The 20,432-nt window shown below is 34.1% G+C and overlaps 1 protein-coding gene across 1 annotated transcript; it reads left to right on the top strand.

Annotated features, from left to right (window-relative positions):
- Window positions 1-1,915: 1,915 nt before the first annotated feature.
- On the top strand, window positions 1,916-16,368 carry LOC132753094 (bax inhibitor 1-like). The gene is made up of 9 exons (XM_060743515.1): window positions 1,916-2,071; window positions 3,643-3,751; window positions 6,120-6,240; window positions 8,482-8,530; window positions 8,903-9,000; window positions 9,469-9,548; window positions 10,300-10,400; window positions 11,269-11,338; window positions 16,076-16,368. The coding sequence occupies exons 1-9, from the start codon at window positions 2,019-2,021 to the stop codon at window positions 16,103-16,105; spliced, it is 711 nt and encodes a 236-aa protein (XP_060599498.1). The 5' UTR covers window positions 1,916-2,018; the 3' UTR covers window positions 16,106-16,368.
- The last annotated feature ends 4,064 nt before the right edge of the window (window positions 16,369-20,432 follow it).

The raw sequence follows: 20,432 nt of genomic DNA, 5'->3' as shown, positions 1-20,432 counted from the left end.
AAGAGACCAAATAATTGTATGACTTTCAAAAAGGCATTCGGTACTAGTATATTTGGCGGACTGTTAAAAAAACATGGCATGTTAGATTGCTATACTCATATAATGTTTCAATTAAAATGAAAACAAATCATGTCGGCAAATCTAATACATATGATTGTCATAACTGGCGTTTTTCTACACCAAAATGAAGTAGTAGAAAACGTGTGGGTTTTCTAGTCGCTGTCATTAACGGTGCCAATATGACCAATCAAGTGCTGGAGCGGCGAGAAGTATAACTGGGTCTTCAGCGCGTTCTAATGTTAAGTACTACGACTCTACATCGAATATGGCATCAATGCGGCGTTCTCACGGCGAAAGCCAGAACTTCCTGGAAACGCCATATTCCTATTTACAACTACGTTGTCGTACTGCAAACGTATTTGGGTCGCCACAGAGTTGCCATTTACATGTCGAACAATTTACATGTTGTATGTGCGTTTATACGGCGAATGTACGACATCTCGAGTACGTTCATAGTACGAGCTTGCGGTGTTCTCGGGGTTTCTACCGTAACTATATGGGCCTCTAGTCCATAACGCTCCGAAAAACGCCGGTCATTAGTATGTTTTTGTGCATGTGGCTCAGCATCCTGAAAAAGATGCGGTCTTCACCGCCATTAGACTCGACTTTTCAGTGTCCACATTTCTTCTCTTCGGTTTTGCACGTGAGATATATAGCATGTTCAAGATTAACAAAAACAACTTCTCATTTTGTTCAATGCATTAAATTTACAAATAATAACAGCAATTTTCGACTGTTTTCATAAAACATTGGAAAAAAACAGACGCACGAACGAAACCAGTCGTTCAACGGTTTAATGCACGCTGCAAAATAATTCTTTAAATACAAAAATACATGATAATAAAAAAAATTAATATAAAAAAAAATAATTCAAATAAATAGTTTACAGTGACTTGGATACATTCTTTTGTGAAATGTTTGATCCGAGAAATATGCCTAAAAGAGAATAAAACGCAAAAATTATTAAACAATAAATAAGTTTACATAATTAAACAATCTCCAGAACTAAAATATTGAAGTCTATGCACTTCAAAATTGAAATAGAAGACGAAACTGTAGGTGATATTATATCATAAGTTAATTTCATGAGATTATTATGCATTTTCGAGTCGAACGGAATCAGTTTTGTATACAAAAATGTACAGTAAAAAGGCGCGTACGTAGTTTTACTGAAAATGTGAATGTCCGCCGAAAGTCGTTAGGGGGTCCGAGGGTTTAACAACCCATCCCTGAACAGTTTTGAAACCCTTGCACGCAAATGGTGAATTATTGTGCCTTTTCAAATCAATATATGAAAATACTAAAACAAAAGTTTTTTCTAAGCAAGTGATTTTTTTTTCAGTTTTCCAAGAATTATTGCTGTTTCCAGAAACAAGTTCATTCATTAGCTTTCGTTTCCAGAAAATCTCCTCACTACACTTCATCGCAATCAGTTTAAAATTTGCAAGCAACACGGCAAACTAAACTATCCGCACAATTATCATAATTAATTAATCAGCAGTTAAAATAAATGACATCGGTTGTTGGGTTGAAACCCAGGACCATCCACACGCCTTGCCACACGGCCACATTAGCATAGCTATTAATAAACTAGTTTCCGTGAATCATATTTTTTAAGTTTATGACTGTTCATATTTGCTTTATAACCACAGTTAGCTTCTTAAGTAGCATTACGGTTTTGGTAATTCTATTTTATGGACTCGGAACATAAAAACAATGCTAAAACGTGATTCTTCGGGAACATGATTTAAGGTGCGAAATAAAGAAGCATTATTGGAAATATATATGTATGCTGGACCTGACCTGACATCGAATTATACAGTGCTTTCTTTGTGTCGTTTTATTATCCGTGGGACTACATACATACTTTCCTGTGTTTTTATAACTTTGGTCTGATTGTTAAATTTATAAACACCGTAAGCGACATAAACGTCATCCTAGAAAAATACAGAACGAAAATGGCAAGTACAGCTGGATTTTTACCACAAGAAGTCTTCAAGTTTGACCATTTGTAAGCTTGCATGTATTATATTGTCAATTTATTTTTGTTCTATCTGTCTATTGGGTCATAAGTTTTGTTCTAGTATAAATGGGAGTAGATTAGATTATGACGTCGCAGGTGACAGATCATTCTCGAAAATGGAAACCTTTAAGATTTCGAAACCGAAAGAAGTCGCTAAATTTAATATGTCTTGAGCCAAATCTTACATTAAGTTAAATATTTGATTCTCTTTGTACGTTTTACGTCTAAAACTATTCTTTTAAATTAAAAATTATGTATTACTGTTTTCAAACAGACTGACGTCAAATTATATTTTGCCATTTAGTTTAGATAATACAGACAGGATACTTGATATTCACCATTCATATTTACAGGGATAGAATTTAGCAAGATTTTCTACTGGCAGATTTTTGCAAGTGATCAAATGTTAAACTGGCAATATGAGATAGTCAACTCGCATTTCCATGATTACATATCTTATAATTATTATAATACACAATGACAATGTATTTTGAACATCTGGTATGACAAATGATAATAAGCTTGAATGTCTAACATTTTATCACTGGTAAACTGTAATGAAACAAACATTTCAACACATTAATTTATAAAATATAAACAATTGTTTATGGATCAGATTAGATATACCAGAGGAACACCCACTGGTGGCAACGTACTGTTATAAACTTTTTCATGTTATGTAATTGCTTAGGACCTTCATTAATTTTAGCATATTTTGTACTTGATTACATCAACAGTCTGAAAACTCAGAGGTACTGATAGATCTACTTATTTCAGTTAAAAAAAAGTAAACACTTTACAGAGGAGTGACTACGCATTTACATTGGACCCTGATAAAACATCTTGGATGCTCTAACCAATAGTGTTTGGCTGTTATAAATAGTCCATCAAAATATAGTCACAGAAAAGATAAACAGAGCAACTAAAAATTGATTTTTAAGTTTTTAAGGTAACGTCATCAGTTACTGCATCTGGCACAGTAAACATCATCAGTTTCTGCAGGGGACAGTTGCCAAGCATCATCATCAGCTCAGAAGATAACAATTATGTAAACGTCCAAAATGAACAGTCACTTGCAAATAAATGCCAGCCAGAGTAATTTTGACTGGCATTATTAGATTTTAAGTGGCAATTTGCCAGTATGCCAGCTTAAATTCTAACCCTGATTTAGTATCTCATTCTGCCCTTAAACTTTGACTTCACATCATCAGTTCCTTAGTTATGTCGGCAGCCTCCATCCCGAAGATATAGTCAGACTTATGACAAAGTCAAAGGTGAATTATTTAGTGGGTTTTAGCCAAGAAGTGTGTCAGCTTGTGCTTTAGGAAATTAGCCAGTTAGGGAAAGTGTTTGCATTTTCCAAAAAATGTCAAACTATAAAAAAGAAGGAAAATGAGATGTCTTTCAATGAAGGGCTGGGTCATGGTTTAAACAACCAATGTAACAAACGTGCAAAATATTAGACGTTTCACAGTACTAAGTTTGCATGTTTTGTTTATTTAATTCAACATCAACATGTTTTCTTATTTATTGTATAACCCTATTGATTTTTCTTTTAGGGAGACCCGTGTACAGAAACACCTGAAGAAGGTTTATGGCACCCTCTCCATTTCCATGTTTGCTGCAGCAGCAGGAGCCTATGTTCATCTCTTCACTGGTTTGATGAGTGTAAGTATTACCATTGGAAACAATACACTTCACCCCCCCCCCCCCCCCAGACACTTCACCCCTCAAATTTTGAAGACACTTTACCCCTCAAGACACTTCACCCCCCAAAATCAGTAAGACACTTCAACCCTCATCCAATATTTTTTTATAAAGTTAATAATTCAATTTTCAACAAATCAAGTTAAATGTATTAGGTATGTTGGATACTATTCTGGCTGGAGACTGAAATTAAGAGCGTCTTGATGAGATTTTGAAAAAAAGTCTTGCTGATTAAATGACATTAAAACTCTTTAATTTATAGATATATGAATTGTTAAGTTGTTGATTTCATAGTATACAGTATAAACTTTATGAATTTCAATATCTTTATACCCTGCTAAGTACTTTACAGATTTTAAGGACATTCTCACTTTTCATTCACATGAACTTACTTCTTTATAAAATATAACATTAACATATATATTCAATTTCTTTCTGTATAAGGTTAATTGATTGTATGACATCTAAGACATAGTTACTTGTCCTGCACTCAAACATAACTTAAAATGGACATTTTCAGTGTTTAGTGATTTATTTTTCAATTTTAAAAACACTCAATGGCTTTCTGAAGAAGAAAATATAATGTGATAAATCAGAAAAAGGGGAAATCTCAAATCACATTCCAAAAACTGAGAATGGAATTTACTAACACATTTTATGAAATTTTCAATTTCAGTTAAATTTAACATGCATGGTACATAGCAGAGGCTATCTATACTATAATAGGGACAGGTTTCTGTCTTCTAGCTAAAGGCTCCCACGTTTACAAATTTTTGTAAACGTGTACACGATTGCTAAGAACCGAAACGATACCGTTTAAATGGTGGTACTTCTTTGTACTATACTACACCATGTATTCAAGTCTCCAAATGATGACTTACTTTTTATTTACAAATAATTTAATGTTCAGGGCTCATCACGAGTCCACACACATTTTCTGCATTGTATCCTCATTTCGCTCTTTTGAAAGATGAAAGGAAAATCAACTTAACCAATGTATTATGTCACAATTAGTGCACAGTAATGCTGTGTGGAGGGTTGTAAATACCTATTTTCCGTTTTTTACTTTGGAATAAACCAATAACAATTGATAGAATTCATGATTACAGGCAATGATTAAGATATTTTGCAAAACAATATGGTCATTTCGATTAAACTGTAAAAATTATCGTAAACTTTTTCGACTGAAAATCGAAACAACTGTTTAAAGTGTAACCGTGGGGGCCTTACTTGTAGCTGATATAAGTCAAATGCTGTTAAGACATGGCTCTGGTGAAAAAGTGCATAGAGCATTGTAAGGGAAAATAAACTGTTTTGAGCTAGGGAAAACAGCCTTTATTCAGCTGTAAAATACAGAAAAAAATACTGATGTAATTGATATTCCTTATAAACACAAACAACATGATAATAATAAATTTTCATTTATGAATTATATTGGTTTTATAAAACATTGTTTTAATCTGGAAACAACAACATTTTTCGTTGTTACAGGCAGTTGCAGCTAATGATTATGTTATATATCTTATATTGGAATGGTGAAATACTTTTGTAGATATTAAATTAAAATATGACAAAGCAGATAAAACCTTTTGGTAGATGAGAAATTCATTAGAATTTAACTTAATTAGTTGTTTCCTCACGATATTATTGCAATTATCTAAGAGACATCTAGAACTTGCAGGGACAAATTTAAAGCATGGCAAATATAAGACTCTAATTTTTTTCCAATTCTTTGTAATTTTGTATGTGATTTAGCCATAACCCCAAACAATTCACACTGTCTCTGACAAATACATTGTAAACAATTTTGGTGTATAAAATAATTTCGGAGATTTTGTGTGTGGAAAAGCATTTAGATAAATAATAATGATAATTAAGGCTAACTATGGGTAAAATTCTACATATCCTGCTGGACAACCATATACAAATAATGATAATCACATGAGTACAATAGCTCTCCTGATTCTTCTAAAAGTCAAGCTAATGACATGATATAAATATTGAGTGAAGCTATTAACAAAATACTAAATACTGTATTCCGATATATACCAGACAAGACACTTGAGTTGCTAAATGCTAAAATCTTGCCTTCTAACCCAAGGGAATGAACTTTAAAGCATCTAATTCATCTCTTCATATCAATTCATATATGATAATAAATGAAAAAAGTAAAAATCGGCGAAAAAAACCAAACGATATTTGTCTACCGGTATTTTGTTATCATGTATGATGATTACTGCATGCGTCTAGAGGTACTGCTCCAACACTGTATTGAGATAAATCAATGACATGAAATAGTCAAGCTAATGATGTGATATAAATATTACAGGCTGGGTTATTGACAGCACTTGGTTCAATTGGTTTGATGATCTGGTTAGCTGCCACCAGCCACACGAAGGAGAATGAGCAGAAGAGACTCGGCATCTTTATTGGCTTCACATTCCTGTCTGGTAAGTATCAGGGTTGGTATTACAAATAACTGGTAGTAAATTCCTGTAAATTCAAGTACAGTATTGACAACTTGTTCCCGGCTCTGTTTTTTATGCCCCCGCCATGTAATGGCCGGGGCATATAGTGTTACCCTGTTCCGTCATTCCGTCATCATCAGTTTCTGTTCATTATCTTAAGAACGGTTGCACACATTCAACTCAAATTTGACATATGGATATATCATGAGAAAATACAGGTCAAGTTTGAATTTGTTCATGGTTCGATGATTTTTTGGCAGAGTTATGCCCCTTTTACATTGAAAATAATATGAAATTTTCAGTTTCCGTTCATTATCTCCCAAACGATACAACACATTCAACTCAAACTTGACATATGGATATGTCATGAGAAAATACAGGTCAAGTTTGAATTTGGTCATGGTTCGATGATTTTTGGCAGAGTTATGCCCCTTTTACTTTGTTTGTTTATTTTCATTTTACGCCTTTTACCAACAGTATTTCAGTCATATAGGCGGGTAGTTTCCTAACCATCGTTCCTGGAGAGTTACACCAGTACTAGACTACCTTCCTCCGCGCACAACTACCAAAGCATCTCCCGGGAATCGAACCCACGCCAGAGAGGTAACTGGATTAGATGTCATCGACTCTAACCCCTCGACCACGGAGGCGGTATCCCTTTTACTTTGAAAATAATATGAAATTTTCAATTCCCGTTCATTATCTCCCCAACTGTAAAACAGATTCAACTCAAACTTGACATATGGATATGTCATGAGAAAATACAGGTCAAGTTTGAATTTGTTCATGGTTCGATGATTTTTGGCAGAGTTATGCCCCTTTTACTTTGAAAACAATATGAAATTTTCAGTTTCCGTTCATTATCTCCCCAACAGTACAACACATTCAACTCAAACTTGACATATGGATACGTCAAAGGAATGCGCAAGTCAAGTTCAAATTTGGTCATGGTTCAATAATTTTTGGCAGAGTTATGCCCCTTTCACTTTGAAAATAATATGAAATTTTCATTTTCCGTTAATTATCTCCCCAACAGTGTTACATATTCAACTCAAATTTGACATATGGATATGTCAAAGGAATGGGCAGGTCAAGTTGGAATTAGGTCATGGTTTGATGATTTTTCGGCAGAGTTATGTCCCTTTCACTTTGAAAATAATATAAAATTTACAGTTTCTGTTCATTATCTACCCGACAGTGTTACATATTCAACTCAAATTTGACATATGGATATGTAAAAGGAATGGGCAGGTCAAGTTGGAATTAGGTCATGGTTTGATGATTTTTTGGCAGAGTTATGTCCCTTTCACTTTGAAAATAATACATATACATCTTAGGAATAAGCAGTTTAAGTTTGAATTTGGTTGTGGTTCAATGATTTTGGACAAACTTATCTTTCCTGAATGTTGGAAAAATTTTGAACTTTCAGTTTCAGCACTCATACTTTTGTGGAAATGTATGTAGCCATTATTTTGGCTACACTATGCAATATCATTATGCTATTTTTAAAAGGTTTAGACTGAATAATTTCAGTGCCTTGAACATTGTATGAAAATGGTTTGTGTTAACATTGAAAAGTTTTAAGGTCTTCGAACTTAAAATGAAAAAAATAATTTGTGCAAACAAATTTGGACTTAAATATTATAACATCTGAAATTTTGGCTGCATGCGGGGGCATCCGTGGCATGATAACACATTTCTAGTTTCTGCTATTTTATGCTAGAGTTCCTACTGTTAAGACTGCTTTTCCAATTGAGGTTATGTTCATAGAGGTGATGGTTAGAACATGCCATGCTTACCTATAAATACTGTATAGCTTTTGGAAAGTTGTAGTTGTTTGATCTTGAATTAATGCACAGAGGAGAACCATATGACTTCTTCTACCTGTAAAGCTGGAAAGACGTCATTTGACCTTTAAAGTCCCTGTACCTCAAATATCAAATTGGAATATTTTCTCAAAATTTAAACTGGTACTCAACCTCTTGTATAGATACATGTAGTAAGACTAATATCGATGCAGACAGTATTTAAAATTTTGAATTTACTAGCCCAAATTCTAATTTTGAATTTATTCTACTAAACAGTTAAACTTTTTTTTTTTAAATTTCCACTGGCCTGAACTTATATTCACTGGCCATGGGCCACAGGGCCAGTGCTAAATTGGATGACTGTAGATGATGCTCTAGGAGTATGCTAATGCTATATGTATGGTTTTTATTTTAGGGGTGTCTCTCGGACCTCTTCTGGACATGGTGATCAGGATTGATCCAAGGTAATTTACATTTTCCACATTTAATATCTTAAATGGACTTGTCCATCTTTCAATCTGGACCAAAACATTCACCATTTTGAGGGAAAACTTCAAAATATCATGTACTGTCTGAATATTGTGATTTTGCAGCTCTAGAAATAAGTTGATTTTTAACTTTGCATGTTGAAATTGATTGATTTAATCTTGAATTTGTGACTTTGCAGAGAAAAATCTTAAAATTTGAATTTGTGACTTTGCTTAGATATTGCTTTAAGCTTGACTTTGTGACAATCTTTCCTCTTGAATGTCACTAACATAATAATTAAGTATATGCAACACTGAATCACTACATTTTATACAGGTTATGTAAATTTCTTTTACTTTATTTTACAGCATAATTACCACAGCTTTGTTGGGAACATGTCTTATATTCATCAGTTTCTCATTGGCTGCCCTCTACAACACAAACAGGACCTATCTCTACCTTGGAGGTATATAACTTTATAATTTGTTGTGAGTTTTATCATGCCTGCATTATTAATCATTATTACAAAAATCTGTGATTGAACTTCTTAGTCCCAGTCTCATTGAAATAAAGTTTGTTTTTTTGGTTGGTTATTTTGTGTAGCTCATTTTGTATGCTTTTCACAAGTTCCATCTGATGTTGATTTACTTGTTGATTATACTTGAATATGCTATTCATGATGTTCCCATTAACTCTGATGTTAAACAAATATTTTACTTACACTGTTGTCAAGGCTGTTCTGCAAGTTGTATTTTAGGTATGCTGGTGTCAGGGCTGGTATGTAATGTGACCAGACTGTATTGTTATACTTTAGGTATACTGGTGTCAGGGCTGTTCTGTAATGTAACCACAAACTGTTTTTATATATTTTAGGTATGCTGTTGTCAGGGCTGTTCTGTAATAAACTTACAAATTACATTGTTTTATATTTTAGGTATGCTGTTGTCAGCCCTGTCCTGGATGTGCATGCTGTCATTGATGAACATATTCTTTCAGTCAAAAATGATCTATGATGTAAGTTCTTTATATGAGCCGGGTCACAACAAAACCAACATAGTGCATTTGCGACCGGCATGGATCCAGACCAACCTGAGCATCCACGCAGTCTGATCAGGATCCATGCTGTTTGCTTACAAACCCTATTACAAGTAGAGAAACTGATAGCGAACAACATGGATCCTGACCAGACTGTGTGGATGCGCAGGCTGGTCTGGATCCATGCTGGTCGCAAACCCACTATGTTGGTTTTGTCATGACCTGGCTCATATTATCTTTACTGAGACTTTAAACACATATTCATCCTATTATAGAACTACATGTAATTTTCAGTTTTAGAAAAACAACTGATTTAAAGCCATCTTAATAGCTTAGCTTAAAATTTAAATCTTCTAATTTAAAATAGCCACAAATGTCTAAAGATGTCCTTGTCAGACAGTTATACATTAAAGATTTCATTCAGTTTTGTCTTATGAAGGATTGAGGCTTTAATTGGTAAAATGGGTACACATCTATATATTCAGTGTTTTTATGTCAAAGTAGTTGTATTATATGACAAACATTATTTTAGCAGTTGATATTTTTGTACTTGGTATTTTGGTCATGTTCATGCAAATTGTTCAATCCATGTAGAATAGAACTGTTGGAAATGGTAGTTTATCAACAATAACAAAAATCGTTAGTTGCTATGATTACTTATAATCAATAAAATCATATTGTTTCTCGGAGATCAAGATCACGTTATTAATAATATTGTTTCTATTTACAGTTGAACCTGTATGGAGGCCTTGTTATTTTCTGCGGCTTTGTGCTGTACGACACCCAGCTCATTATTGAGAAGGCAAGACGTGGAGATGATGACTACATCTGGTAATGATCTATTAATGAATTTTATCCTGGAACTCGGCAAATGTGGGTTTTTCCCAGCTAATCTGTAGGTACAAACAAACTTTTTACTGTTAAAGCTTCACGGTGCACTAACTGTCACAATAGATTAGCCAACCTCTTGCGTTTCCTTTCGAAGCTGTAACAGTTACTGTTTAAGTTTGTTTGTACCTATGGATTAGCTGGGAAAAACCCAAATATTTATAATTCTGGAGTTAGTCTATTGTCTAAAACCACTGGTCTCTCACCGCTATGGGTCTAAATCCTGTCTTGGGCTTGGGAATTTTTCAAAGGCAGTTTTTTTAGCTAGCTTATAGAAGGTCGGTTGTTTTACTGAGATGCCAGCTTGTGCCATAAATAAGTGTTTAGAGGGGTAACTGATGTATTCCTACACTAAGACAGCTAGAAAGTCCCATATGATCTACTGAGCCAGTGAGACTTACAACTCAACAAAATCAATAATGTATCATTGAAATGTTTTATTAACGTTGAATTTGTTGACTTTGGGGTTACATGATTAACTTACTAATGACAGTGTTTCTGCTTTCAACTTTGTTAATTTAGAGTTTAAATCTACAGCTTATCTTGTTTATCATTAAATGCTTTTAATTAAGAATTTCTGGATAGCACATATGAATTACAGTTATTTCCCTTTTTGAAATGGTTTGGATAGTACACATGGAAGTTACTTCCCTTAGATAATTTGATAGTATACATTATATAGTATATATTGAAGTGACTTCCCTTTAGATAATTGTGCTCCATTTGGTCTTGAATAAGCTTTTTATGCATGTAATGAATATCTCAGTGAAATATCACACTTAATTTTAAATATCATTATATTTTCTTTCAGGCAAAGTGTGGATTTGTTTATTGACTTCATTCAAATCTTCCGTCGCCTTCTCATCATCCTCGCTAGCAAGGTAAGTTTATATTCTTATATATGAGCCATGTCATGACAAAACCAACATAATGCATTTGCGACCAGCATGGATCCAGACCAGCCTGCGCATCCGCACAATTTGGTGAGGATCCATACTGTTTGCTATCAGTTTCTCTATTTGTAAAAGGGTTTGTAAGCGAACAGCATGGATCCTGATCAGACTGCATTGATGCGCAGACTGGTCTGGATCCATGCTGGTCGCAAACGCATTGAGTTGTTTTTGTCGTGATGCAGCTCATATATATTTCAACCCTTTGACCTGCTGTATTTCTAAAATGGATCTGTCCAGAATTTAATGTGAAACAGCCCATTCAAAGTTCAAGGGATTTTAATATTAAAGGACAACATTGAGCTACCAACAGAATAGAGCCTGGTCAGACTGCAAGATTGTCTGGATTGCCTGGTTCTATATTGATGGCAAAGGCTGAACACAGTTGGTTCCAGCAGGTTAAGGGTTAACAGTCTTTTGATGAAGGTTGCCATGGTTATTATTTTGTCATTCAAGTAACGAAAAAGTTTTTTTTCTAAATAGAATAATGACATTTGAGACCTGTCAGTTAATATTGCTTAATTTCTTGCTGTTTCACTGTATGACAGACCATCAGCTTGGAACTGAGATTACAAATCTTGTATACTTGGAACTTTCTGTACCAACATTTTTTAGTCCCCTACCGGTTTACCGGAGGGGACTTTAGGTTTACCCTCCGTCCGTCTGTCCGTCCGTCAGTCCGTCCGTCTGTCCGTCAGTCCGTCCGTCCACAAAACTGGATCCCACGATAACGCAAAAAGTACTGAAAATATTTTAATGAAACTTGATATATGGATAGATGGCAGTATGGAGATTATGCACGTCTTTTTTTTTTCTTCCTATGTTGAAAATTCTGGTTGCTATGGCAACAAATAGACTGAAAATATGACAAATTTTACACATAAACTGGATCCCGCGATAACGCAAAAAGTACTGAAAATATTTTTATGAAACTTGATATATGGATAGATGGCAGTATGGAGATTATGCACGTCTTTTTCTTTTCTTCCTATGTTGAAAATTCTGGTTGCTATGGCAACAAATAGACTGAAAATATGGCAAATTTTACACATAACCTGGATCCAGTGATAACACAAAAAGTACTGAAAATATGTTTATGAAACTTGACATATGGGTAGATGGCAGTATGGAAATTATGCACATCCTTTTCTTATCTTCCTATGTTGAAAATTCTGGTTGCTATGGCAACAAATAGACTGAATTTCAAGATTTCTTATTCTAGTTTTTAAGTTTTTTCACTATAAGTTCTTTATTTCTTAAGGTATTTTCTTCAAACTTTAAATATAAGTTGCTTGTCATCAACCATATCATATGTGGCAAGGTTTACAACTCTAGTACAAAATTTAACAGAATTACCTCCCTTGAACTTAAAATTTTCATGAAAAAAACATTGTTTTTTTTTAATAACTTCTTTTTCTGAATGTATCTACTTCAAACTTCATATAAATGTTTCTTATTGTCACTCAACATTTGCGAGTGTTCAATACTCTAGCAAGACTATTTCCAGAATTATGCCCCTTTTGAACTTAGACTTTTTTTTGAGAAATTGGTAATTTTTACTCCACAACTTCTTCAATCATGATAGGATTTTAAAAATGTTATATTTTGATAACAGGGATGTTTAAAAAATAACTTTAGAGTGTCCTTCAGTCCGTCTGTCTGTACATAAAAACTGTTTCCTGTGATCACTTTTAAAGAACTTTTTCAACAAATTTACTTAAAATAGGAACCTAAGTGAATGGCCCTTCAGAATGTTGCTTGGGCTCTTGGGGCGTCCGTGGCCGAGTGGTTAAGGTCGTTGACTTTAAACCACTTGCCCCTCACCGCTGTGGGTTCGAATCCCGACAGGGACTTTGGATTCTTTCATGTGAGGAAGCTATCCAGCTAGCTTACGGAACGTCGGTGGTTCTACTCAGGTGCCCGTTCGTGCCTGAAATAATGCACGGAAGGGCACCTGAGGTCTTCCTCCACCAGTAAAGCTGGAACGTCGCGATATGACCTATAATGTGTCGATGTGACGTAAAACCCAAAAACAAACAAAAACAAAGCTTGGGCTCTTACCGGTAGGGGACTTATGGATTGCTTGCAATACTATGATAATTGCTTGTTTGTATATGATATGAACTTATGTTCAGATAATTGATTCTGTTTTGTTTGAAAGAAGTGTGTTATTTACAATTAGATTTCAAGATTTTGTTTACACTCAAACAAAAGGACTATGTCTATTGCTATAAACAATAATGGTGTGTACACAAAGTTATTATACCCCCAAAAACGAAGTTTGGGGGGGGTATATAGGAGTCACCCGGTGGTTGGTCGGTTGGTCGGTCGGTCGGTCCAGACGTCCGTTGCATTTTCCTTGTCCGGAGCATAACTTGAAGACTATTGGTTGGAATTCAATATAACTACATACAATGGTCAAGCACATTGAGAGGAAGTGCAGTGCACAATAACCATAACTCTATCTTGACTAATTACAGAGTTATTGCCCTTTGTTACTTTTCCTTGTCCGGGGCATAACTTGAAAACTACTGGTTGGAATTCAAAACAACTTCATGCAATTGTCAAACACAATAAGGGGAAGTGCAGTGCACAAGAACCATAACTCTATCTAAAGTAATTACAGAGTTATTGCCCTTTGTTACTTTTCCATTGATTTTTTTGTCCGGACCATAACTTGAAGACTAATGGTTGGAATTCAATATAACTACATACAATGGTCAAGCACATTGAGAGGAAGTGCAGTGCACAAGAACCATAACTCTATCTTGACTAATTACAGAGTTATTGCCCTTTGTTACTTTTCCTTGTCCGGGGCATAACTTGAAAACTACTGGTTGGAATTCAAAACAACTTCATACAATTGTCAAACACAATAAGGGGAAGTGCAGTGCACAAGAACCATAACTCTATCTAAAGTAATTACAGAGTTATTGCCCTTTGTTACTTTTCCATTGATTTTTTTGTCCGGACCATAACTTGAAGACTAATGGTTGGAATTCAATATAACTACATACAATGGTCAAGCACATTGAGAGGAAGTGCAGTGCACAAGAACCATAACTCTATCTTGACTAATTACAGAGTTATTGCCCTTTGTTACTTTTCCTTGTCCGGGGCATAACTTGAAAACTACTGGTTGGAATTCAAAACAACTTCATACAATTGTCAAACACAATAAGGGGAAGTGCAGTGCACAAGAACCATAACTCTATCTAAAGTAATTACAGAGTTATTGCCCTTTGTTACTTTTCCATTGATTTTTTTGTCCGGACCATAACTTGAAGACTAATGGTTGGAATTCAATATAACTACATACAATGGTCAAGCACATTGAGAGGAAGTGCAGTGCATAAGAACCATAACTCTATCTTGACTAATTACAGAGTTATTGCCCTTTGTTACTTTTCCTTGTCCAGGGCATAACTTGAAAACTACTGGTTGGAATTCAAAACAACTTCATACAATTGTCAAACACAATAAGGGGAAGTGCAGTGCACAAGAACCATAACTCTATCTAAAGTAATTACAGAGTTATTGCCCTTTGTTACTTTTCCATTGCATTTTTTGTCCGGACCATAACTTGAAGACTAATGGTTGATATTCAATATAACTTCATACAATGGTCAAGCACATTGAGAGTAAGTGCAGTGCACAATAACCATAACTCCATCTTGACTAATTACAGAGTTATTGCCCTTTGTTACTTTTCCTTGTCCAGAGCATAACTTGAAAACTACTGTTTGGAATTCAATACAACTTCATACAGTTGTCAAGGACATTAAAAGGAAGTGCAGTGCACAAGAGCCATAACTCCATTTTGACAAAATACAGAGTTACTGCCCTTTGATACTTTTCCTTGTCAGGAGCATAACTTAAAACGTACTGGTTGGAATTCAAAACAACTTCATACAATGGTCAAGCACAATAAGAGGAAGTCCAGTGCACAAGAACTATAACTATATCTTCAGTATTTATAGAGTTATTGCCCTTTGTTCCTTTTCTTTGTCTTTCTGGACTTATTACAGAGTAATTCAATTTAACTTCATCAATGGCCAACCACTTTGAAAGGAAATGCAACATATAAGAACCACAACTATCTTTAATTGCCCACAACCATAACTCTATATTTCAATTCTTTTACAAGGTATTCTGTTACTAGTAACATCCTCATTTCCGAAGCAGTCTTGTGGGGGTATTAATCACATTTAGTGATAGTTCTAGTTTATATTAATATAAACACAAACTAATGCATAAAAACAGCTAAAAACGAATGAAGATAATGTTATGTGTACACCAGAGGCTTGCATGATATAAGTTTTATTCAACTTGTTCAATAAATGACATATTTGAGCCACAACAACCAGCATGGATCCAGACCAGCCTGCGCATCCGTGCAGTCTGATCAGAATCCATGCTGTTCGCTGACAGTTTCTCCACTTGTAATAGGGTTTGTAAGCAAACAGCATGGATCCTGATCAGACTGCGCGGATGCGCATGCTGCTCTGGATCCATGCTGGTCGCAAACCCATTATGTTGGTTTTGTGGTGACACGGCTCATATATTCATTCAGTCCCTCTTGGGCTCCAATGATATAATTTTTTAACAACTTGTTGAAAAAAAGTGTGTAGAACCCATATTCAATATCCTCTATGTTTTAACTTTCAGGAGGACAGCAAGAAAAAGAGGAAAGATTAGGCAGAGAAACAGAGTTTTAATGTGGGATGCATAAAGAGAAAATTGATACCATCTGTTTTTGTACTATGAATCAAACAGTTCTTCAATTTGGACGTCCAGTTTGATTATTAATGTAGTTGAATACGTCAGTGACATTTTTGGTGCAATTATGTTATGCTGGAAAAGTGTCATAGTATTTTTTTTTGTGTGCCTAAAAATCTATTAATGATTTTATAAAGTCCCATATTGTATAATAAATATTGAATATAATTCATATTCAGAAATAGATATGAACTATAGTGTGCGAGGGGGTTTACAGGTTATTCTTTGATTTGAATAGATGTGGTTATTTTTTATTGACAAATTTTTTAGCTGTTTAAAAAAAACACCTTTATTTGGCTGCTCAGTTTTGTTGAATTTTATTTATTTGTTTTACTTTTTTTCTTTTTTATGCCACCGCAGCATCTGCGATGCGGTGGCATATAGCGATTCACCTGTGTGTGTGTTTGTTTGTGTGTGTGTGTGTGTGTGTGTGTGTTATATAGATTATATAGTGAACTTAAAAAATCTTCTTGTGAAAAACCACTAGTCCAATTTCAACCAAACTTGGCAGGATTGATCCTTGGGTGAAGGCCTTCCAAAGTTGTTCAAAGAATTTCATTCCATGCAGAATTCTGGTTGCCATGGCAACCAAAAGGAATTATAAGAATAAATTTAAAAAATCTTCTTGTAAAGACCCAAAAGGCCTAGAGCTTAGATATTTTGCATAAGGCATTGTCTGGTAGACCTCTACCAAGATTGTTCAAATTATAGCCCTGGGGTCCAAATCGGCCCCGCCCCGGGGGTCATTGATTTTCACTATATGTACATATAGTAAAAACTTAAAATACCTTCTTGTCTGAAGGTACCAGGCTTAGAGGTTTGATATTTGGTATGTGTTATTATCTATAGGTACTCTACCAAAGTTGTTCAAATTTTGCCTCTAGTGTCAAAATTAGCCCTGCCCCGGGGGGTCATAGGTTTTCCTCATATGTATATTGTAAAAACTTAAAAAATCATCTTCTCTAAATTGACAAAGGCTAGAGGTTAGATATTTTGCATGAAACATTGTGTAGTGAACCTCTACCAAGATTGAACAAATTATAGCCCTGGGGTCAAAATTGGCCCAATCCCCAGGGGTCATTGATTTTCACTATGTACATATAGTAAAAAATTAAAAAATCTTATTGTCTGAAGGTACAAGGCTTAGAGCTTTGATATTTGGTATATGATATCATCTATAGTTACTCTACCAAAGTTGTTCAAATTTTGCCTCTAGTGTCAAAACTAGCCCTGCCCCGGGGTCATAGGTTTTCTTTACATGTATATAGTAAAAACTTTAAAAAATCACCTTCTCGAATTGACAAAGGCTAGAGGTGAGACATTTTGCAGTAAACATTGTGTAGTGAAACTTTAGCAAGATTATTCAAATTAAAGCCCTTGGGTCAAAACAAAAAAAATTTGTTCCTACATTACTATTTTAGTGTTGTATTTATGCGGTGGCATAGCATTTTTTACAAATGCAATCTTGTTCTTTCAAATAATGACCATAAATTGATATCTTAATAGATTAAAGATTTTTTGAATTTTAACCAAAAAAAGGAGATGGCATTCTACAATATGGGACTTTAAATTTGAAAAAAATGCATCCCAAAATTTGCTGGTTTTTGTTTTTTTATTTTTAAAATGTTGTGTAATATTGAAAACATTATAATTATATTGTTGTACCCGGTTGAGTATATTTTTTTTGAAAGTATTTTATTTTTCAAAGGTTTTCATTTTTTCTTATTAACAATTAGTGTGAGCCTCACTTTGGAAAATCTTAACACTGCACTGCACTTATATAATATATAACCTGTAGTTTGTTTATTTCTGAGTTTAACTAGTTTTTCACAACAACAACAAAAAACTAACAAAACAACAACAACAACACAGAATGAAAAACAACAGAAAAAGAAAACTTATTTGTTATTGTGTACATATTTATATTCAGTTACTTTTAATCGGTTATTGTAAAAGCATGTTGCTTTAATTATAATTATACTTTCATATCCTAAAAAAAGTCTTTAAAAAAGTGATATTAATAGAATGTTAATAGACGGGCTAGTCATTTTGTGTGTTATATACTTGTTCATGTATTCCAAATTAAGTGGCTAGCTTAGGGTATTGGTTTAAAAAAACTGACAATAATATTAATATGAATGGCAGAGGGGTGTGTGTATCCACTGCTTTTTCAGAAAATAAAATAATATTGATATTTAGTTTGTCCAACTTTATTCATTGGTGTTTCAAACGGGAAAAAAAAATGTTTGGGCATATTTTATTACCACACCTTTGAAGATATAATATTGCTACAAATATTTGGCTGAAATTTTGGATATCTAATACCTGGCTCATATACATATATACAGTGTTAATTTTCCAAACTAACTATAATAATTACTAAACCACGGTGGCTGACTCATTTGTCTTCATTTGTTACTTGAATAATGATATAAGATATTTGCATTGCTTCTTGCATGCCAGATATATTCTTCATAAATAAAACTTGTCATTCAATGTGCCTGAATTCAATTAATATATATACAGCAATCAAAGCTAGGCTTAGTCAATATAAAATTTTGTCTTCACAAAAAATTTTTTTTTTTATTTTTATTTTTTGCATAACGGACTGTGATAATTTCTACAGATTAGGGAGACATGCTGTTTAAAATTTAATTATAAAAAACCAACAGCAAAAACAACATTTTTTTTCAGAAACAACAAAAATGTGATTTTATATTGTCTTTTTTGTTGCACTTATGTTGTACTCTTTCATGAAGCCATTGTTTTCTTTGATTTTGTCTAATAAAGATTCTTTATCCATAATATCTTCATTTTATTGATGACCAGATACTAAATAAAAAGTCATCACGTCGATAAACAAAGATCAAAAAGCAACACACAATAACATCAGAACAAGCTTCATCATTGTCTTCAGTTGAATTTTTTTTAGGCAGAAAAAATTGAAGAAATTTCTACTGTCGTGGTGTTGCTGCCATTGCTTTTGTCGTTCCTGCCTGCAGAAATTAACATTAGCCATATTTTTCCTTGTATGAATAAATTGTCTTCATAAATGGACAAAGCAACTCCTTGGATAAAGAAATCGGAATAAACTTGACCATGACTTCAAAATAACCTTGACCTTCAAGGTCAAATTTTTAAAAAATATGCTTGAATTTAGCTTAGCAGAGCACATAATGGTTAAGAGCTATTGTAATATCATCTGTTGACGGTTGTGACATTTACATTTTAAACTCAACTATTCAAAGAGTAGTAAGACTCCTATTCACATGGGTGTTAGCAAGATTTATCTTTTGCATGCAACGTATTTCATCAACCAATAAAGCTGTTTACTTGTAACTTCCCATACTTACTTAATAGCAAAATAGGTCACTATCCGAACCCCTTAACTCTGGCATGGATTCTAACAAAATTATGGTCCTTTTTGAACCGTTAAAATGATTGCTTTTTGCTTCCATCCAATTTCAATCTTTAAAATTACTGAAGTTATTCACTTGCAACTAAATGGATCACTTTGGAATCATAATTGGAGGTCACAAATCAAGGCCCGTAACTCTATAATGGATTTTAACTGAATCATAGCCCTTTTTGAACTTTGAAGTTTCTTAGGTAAATTTTGCATGCAACATCAATCTTTAAACCAGTGAAGTTATTCACTTTATATCTAATACAAATCTTAAAGATCATAACCAGAGGTCACTATCCAAGGCCCATAAATCTGACATATTTTGGCTCATTTTAAGCTTCCAAAACTCTAGAAGCAACATCAATCTTCATCATCAATATCCAATCTTAAAGGTATTTACATGAAACTTAATACATGTCGTTGGGATCATAATTGTAGGTATCCAAGACCCATAACTTGACCTGGATTTTGATTGAATTATGACCATTAACGAATTTATATAATTCTTGGTTGGATTGTTAATCTCTAATTGGAAGTAGACATGATGCGATGGTTTTCTTTATGTATGGTGGCTGATGTCTGCCCTTTCGTGTCTTCGCACCTCAAAAGTCAAAGTTGAAGACACGATAATACGGTCACTCGCCGTGTTCTCGCCTTCTATTTATGAGGGCGCTGACAGGGAGACAGGTACAATTAAGGCGAAATAACGATATTTTAAAAGGCGAAGACACGAGATTTTCTGCAGATTTATCGTGTCGGCGGGTAGAAATCATCTTATCGGCGCCCTATATTTGTCGTGTCTAGGGAGCATATTATCATGTCTTAGCCTTTTACTTTTAA

Source organism: Ruditapes philippinarum, unplaced genomic scaffold (assembly GCF_026571515.1).
Source record: "Ruditapes philippinarum isolate M1 unplaced genomic scaffold, ASM2657151v2 ctg3094_1_1_1_1, whole genome shotgun sequence".
Classification (NCBI taxonomy): domain Eukaryota; kingdom Metazoa; phylum Mollusca; class Bivalvia; order Venerida; family Veneridae; genus Ruditapes; species Ruditapes philippinarum.
This window is presented reverse-complemented; position numbering and strand designations above follow the sequence as displayed.

Coding starts and splice junctions, on each gene's coding strand:
- LOC132753094 (XM_060743515.1), top strand. CDS start 2,019: ATGGCAAGTACAGCTGGATTTTTACCACAAGAAGTCTTCAAGTTTGAC. Junction 6,241..8,481: donor TGGCTTCACATTCCTGTCTG/GTAAGTATCAGG, acceptor TTTTTATTTTAG/GGGTGTCTCTCGGACCTCTT. Junction 9,001..9,468: donor GACCTATCTCTACCTTGGAG/GTATATAACTTT, acceptor TTTATATTTTAG/GTATGCTGTTGTCAGCCCTG.